Source organism: Egretta garzetta, unplaced genomic scaffold (genome assembly GCF_000687185.1).
Source record: "Egretta garzetta isolate BGI_Z169 unplaced genomic scaffold, ASM68718v1 scaffold449, whole genome shotgun sequence".
Lineage (NCBI taxonomy): Eukaryota > Metazoa > Chordata > Aves > Pelecaniformes > Ardeidae > Egretta > Egretta garzetta.
In genome coordinates this window covers 401263-405959 of record NW_009260681.1, presented here as the reverse complement: position 1 = coordinate 405959, position 4697 = coordinate 401263, and the positions used below count along the sequence as shown (strand labels likewise).

The window sequence follows — 4697 nt, the reverse complement described above, 5'->3', positions numbered from 1 at the left end:
AACCCTAACATCAATTCAGTTTTTCACTAGATGAGCAGAGGTCGAGAGCAAAGAAGTTAATTCAGTGAGCAGAAGGGAAGGAATGAAGGAAAGAACAAACAACAGAGTGAGAAAGGGCTGCATGCTAGTTTTCAAAAATTCATTTGGAAATGGAATTTGTCCCACACATAGGTCTGCCATTCATCTGGGATTTCTTGTTAAGGAATAAAATAGTTCACAATGCCTGGTTATTACTGTAATCCAACCACCAAGTCTGTAGCATTTAAATCCGTAGAGATGCTCTCTGTCGCGTTAGCTAGCACTGTGGAGGCAGGATAAATGATTTCTTCAACTGTCACATATGTCCCTGTTAAAAATCCAACAACTCCAACGACAGCTATAAAAACATCTTTAAATATCATCCATGAACTTAAGTTTTCCTTGTAGAAAGTGAATATTTCAACCAGAGGTGGCAGAATCAGTGCCAGAGTGCTGCTGCTGACAGCTCCGACGAAAGAAATCACCAGGTCTAGGCGAGGGATCAAAACTGCTACAGCACCTAAAACACAAGAAGAGTAACAGTGGCTTCAGATTCAACATCCTCATGAAAAACAAAACCACGACAAACATAACCCAGTGGTTCACGCTTTTTCAAAAGTTCTACCATTCACTATTTTTTCCAGCTACAAGCGGTGTATGATACCTAGATTAATGCAGGTATTTGTGAGTAAGATACATCTTCATGCTCGTGTGAGATACTGTTTTAATTCTGAATTTCTGCAAGAGCTGGAAAAGCATCAAGTTAAAGTTTTCTTGTACTTACAGGGTACATAAATTTGGCCTGCAAATCACAGAGAAATGAGAAATATGAAATTGTACTGAGATGTTTTACTTTTTTGATTGTTGTTGGGTTTTTAAGATGAAAGAATAAAGTTCCGGAAGAGCAGGGGCAAGGGCTGTTGCATGCTGCCCAGGAGACAGTGGGCAAAAATATATTACTATTAATTACTGTATTTTACTAATAATATAAAAGTGACATAAAATTATTCAAAATTAACAACCCACTGGCCACTTGGCAGTCTCACAATCATTGAAATCACTTTTACCTACAAACTTGCCTCTTGAAAAATCTTGGTCTGTACAATTGCATTCAATTTGTAAAATGTCACTATAATAGTTGCCCAGTCAACTAAACAAGAACTTAGCTCAGCCGAGAGACAACTCTGAACACAAGGCCCACTAAGCCTTTTAGCACAGCATGGCTGGTCTCACCTCCTGGAACTATACTGTTCATAGAAACAGAATCCCTCATGTTGGACCAGAACCGCTGCTGGTTTTAACCCATTTGGCTGGAAGCATAGACAAGGTACCCCGGTATTAACTCAGATACGCCAGCTGTCAGATAATGTTTTCAGTCCTGTATTAGAAACAGCTTTCAAAGGCCATCTGAGCACAGGCCTCTATGTGATCCCCTGTATGTGGTGGAAACGTCTGTCTTTTCTCCCTTCCATGAATATATCGCCTTCAAGCTGTCAGACGTTATCGTAAACGCCCGCAGCATCTGCCTGCTTGCCATTTTCTACCACTTCTCATCAAGACAAGGAAGCAATCAGGAAGAAAGGGAACGGGGAAGAGTGGTGTAAAAGCCACCAGCAAATCAAAAATACCACATACTATGTTTTGGTTCTTCCACACCTCCCTTCTTAACTCTTAAGCCATAATAAAAAGCACATTTGGCTTTAGAGCAACTTCTCCACCAACCAAATATTACGTGAACAAGGTTTATGGCAATAAACAAATGGAACAAGCAGGAAGGAGATCCTCATATAACATGTGAGGATGAAAACCAGAAGGTGTGTTTTGGCTTTATAATTTCTCAGGATGAGCTTTCTATTTGCAGAGCATCTTTGCTGTGGGCTGAACGCTGAATGCCACCAGCTGCATCGGATTCTGACAACATCTGATTATGAAAGGGAACATACTCAAGTTATGTTAGTGCTGATGTCCTCCACTGAGAATAGGTAACTTGAGGAAATCTGCATCGGCAAATACACTGAAAATTCACTCGCAGAATACAACAGTTATCTGCTGCTACCAGGTAACCATTCACTACACATTTTAATAAAACCCCTAACTACGAGATCTTGCATAAAAAGGAGGTAAGACTGAAGGAATAAGCCCACAGAGGGATAAAGGATTCTCCAGCCCATCCTATTTGAAGGAAGTGTACCGTGCACAGACCTGCCAAGAAAAATCAACTAACTTGTTCTTGCTTGTCCTGCCTACAGTTTAACACTTTGTGATTCTACAGAGATATGAGAGGCACCATGTGGCCAAAGGAAGCTCAGGCAGAGACAGAGGTGTCCTTCAGGAAACCTTTGGAACACCCTGACACCATGTGGCCAAAGGAAGCTCAGGCAGAGACAGGAAACCTTTGGAACACCCTGATGCTCAAAAATAGATGAGCCAAGTTTTTTATCCCACCGTTATGGTGGACCTACTCAATGCCATACAGACTGTTTCTTCCATTGCATAAATATGACATTTTAAGACTGGAAATGACACGTGTTTATGCATTATCAAGGGCAAAGCTGACTGCAATGAGAAAGGAATTATGCCAGAGTTAATAAAACCCACAAAGTACCTGTCTCTAACTTTTGTGGCTGTAACTCCACTCAAGCCATAAAAGCAGGCACCAGGAGTACCCAAGCAATACAGGATGAGTGCTCAAACCAGACTGACTGGCAAGCTTGCACAGCAATGCACAGTTCATACGTCATCGAAAAGCACAGATGAAGTATATTTGCAATGACTGGTAAAACTCTCAGCTAATGAATATGTTGAATGCGTTCTCCTGAAGCAAAAGAGAGGGCTGCACATTTATTATCTTGCCAATTTAATACATGTAGTGGGTGTATTCATTAAATATAGATTTTCAACTTCCGTAATAGACCTCTTTCAATTCTACACGTGTCCAGAATTTAAAAGGTACTCAATTAACTTATAGTTCATAGTTTTGTTTGGAAAGTTCTGCTTTATTACAAATAATCAGAATATTTTTCATACTTCTTTAACTGGAAAAAAAATAAACACAGCTTATAATTGCTTCAGGTTACAGAAAAGCAAAATGCTGTGCGTTGGTTTGAAAAACATTTGTCTGGCTCATATAAATTTGTACGAATCTGGATATTGCTGAGGGAGGAAGTTTGGAAATGTGTTTCAATGTTTTAATTAGTGCCTTATTTATTCTCTAACAATCCAAGAGAAATACAACTCATCTTTATTACCTACCAAAGAATGTCTTCAAGAGTTAAGAAAGGGGCCCAGTTTCCAGGATAAGTAAACAAGGGGCATTCCTAGAGGTAGGAAGCCTAATTTTCCCAGCCATGCACAGGTTTTAAAAATACAACATCCAGAAGAACTTCTGGACCTTCATCAACAGTTATGAAACTTTCTGGTTTGGAAGCTCCAGGTATCGCAACTGAAGAAGTGAGTCCTACAATACTAACATGACACTTATTTTTGGCCAAGAGTTAAATTGTCTTCAGGCTTGAATGAAACAGCAAGAGCTGTATGAATAAAGCATCCTGCAGAGATAATGAGAGATTGCAACATATTAATTCTACCTTAACTCTGCAGGCTAATCTCAAAACCCAGTCCTAACGGATTCTCCTGCCTGTCTCAGCCATGCAGTCACCCATCTATGTCAGCTGGGGTTTTTTGGGGGGAGGAAGACTACAGAAGAATGTTTCTATTTTCTTAAGGGGTGTATCATCCCAGTGGGAAGATAGCCTTAATATTAGCCTGCTTATGTTATAGTGCTGCTTCTTTTACAACTTTCTCTGCTTGTTACAGAATCAGCACATTACTAGCCAGACTTGCTTACGGAGGTAATCTCAGTGAGACCACTGGGAAAAAAAAGGGTTTGCCATCTCTTTATTACTACCCAACCTAAGTGCATTCTAACTGCAGGTAAGTCAAATATGCAATTACCATATTCTAATACTTCCTCTAGTAATCAAATATTGAGCTATTTTATCAAGAAGTAATGCATATGCCATGCTAAATCCTTGAGCAAGATGGGCACTGCTGTAATTAGGATCTGTGGATCTAAGTAAAGACTGAATTATAGTCTTGGTCCTGTGCACACACAGGTCAAAGGCAAAACATATTATGACTTCATCAGGAGATTTTAATGATACAGCTCACTTAAAAAGCCTTTTTTCCATGTTTCTAGTAGGACTTAATTTATTTATAAGCATCTTATGGGAAGCCAAAAAGCAATTTTGAAATTTAAAAGGCTAATAATACTGATAATTTCTATGAAATTTTCCTTTAGCCCAGTAATAAAGCTGTTTAGTATTTCTTTACTAAATTCATTAAAAGAAATTATTTTCCAGATAATACCAGACTTTAGGTTTTATCTAAGTATTCAAACATAATTCTGATAAAACCCAGGATCTGCACCCATTTTAAGCAGAATTCAGTGAAATTTAAAAGGCTAATAATACTGATAATTTCTATGAAATTTTCCTTTAGCCCAGTAATAAAGCTGTTTAGTATTTCTTTACTAAATTCATTAAAAGAAATTATTTTCCAGATAATACCAGACTTTAGGTTTTATCTAAGTATTCAAACATAATTCTGATAAAACCCAGGATCTGCACCCATTTTAAGCAGAATTCAGTGTTACAACGATCTGGTGCAGGAGGAGGGTG

The 4697-nt window shown here is 38.6% G+C and overlaps 1 protein-coding gene across 1 annotated transcript in view; it reads right to left on the bottom strand.

Annotated features, from left to right (window-relative positions):
• Positions 1-230: 230 nt before the first annotated feature.
• The window catches only part of SLC36A4 (solute carrier family 36 member 4), a 97171-nt gene continuing 92704 nt past the window's right edge, over positions 231-4697 (bottom strand). Inside the window, exon 10 of the mRNA XM_009645802.1 lies at positions 231-538. Within this exon, the coding sequence (XP_009644097.1) occupies positions 231-538 (308 nt within the window). The remainder of the gene's footprint in view (positions 539-4697) is intronic.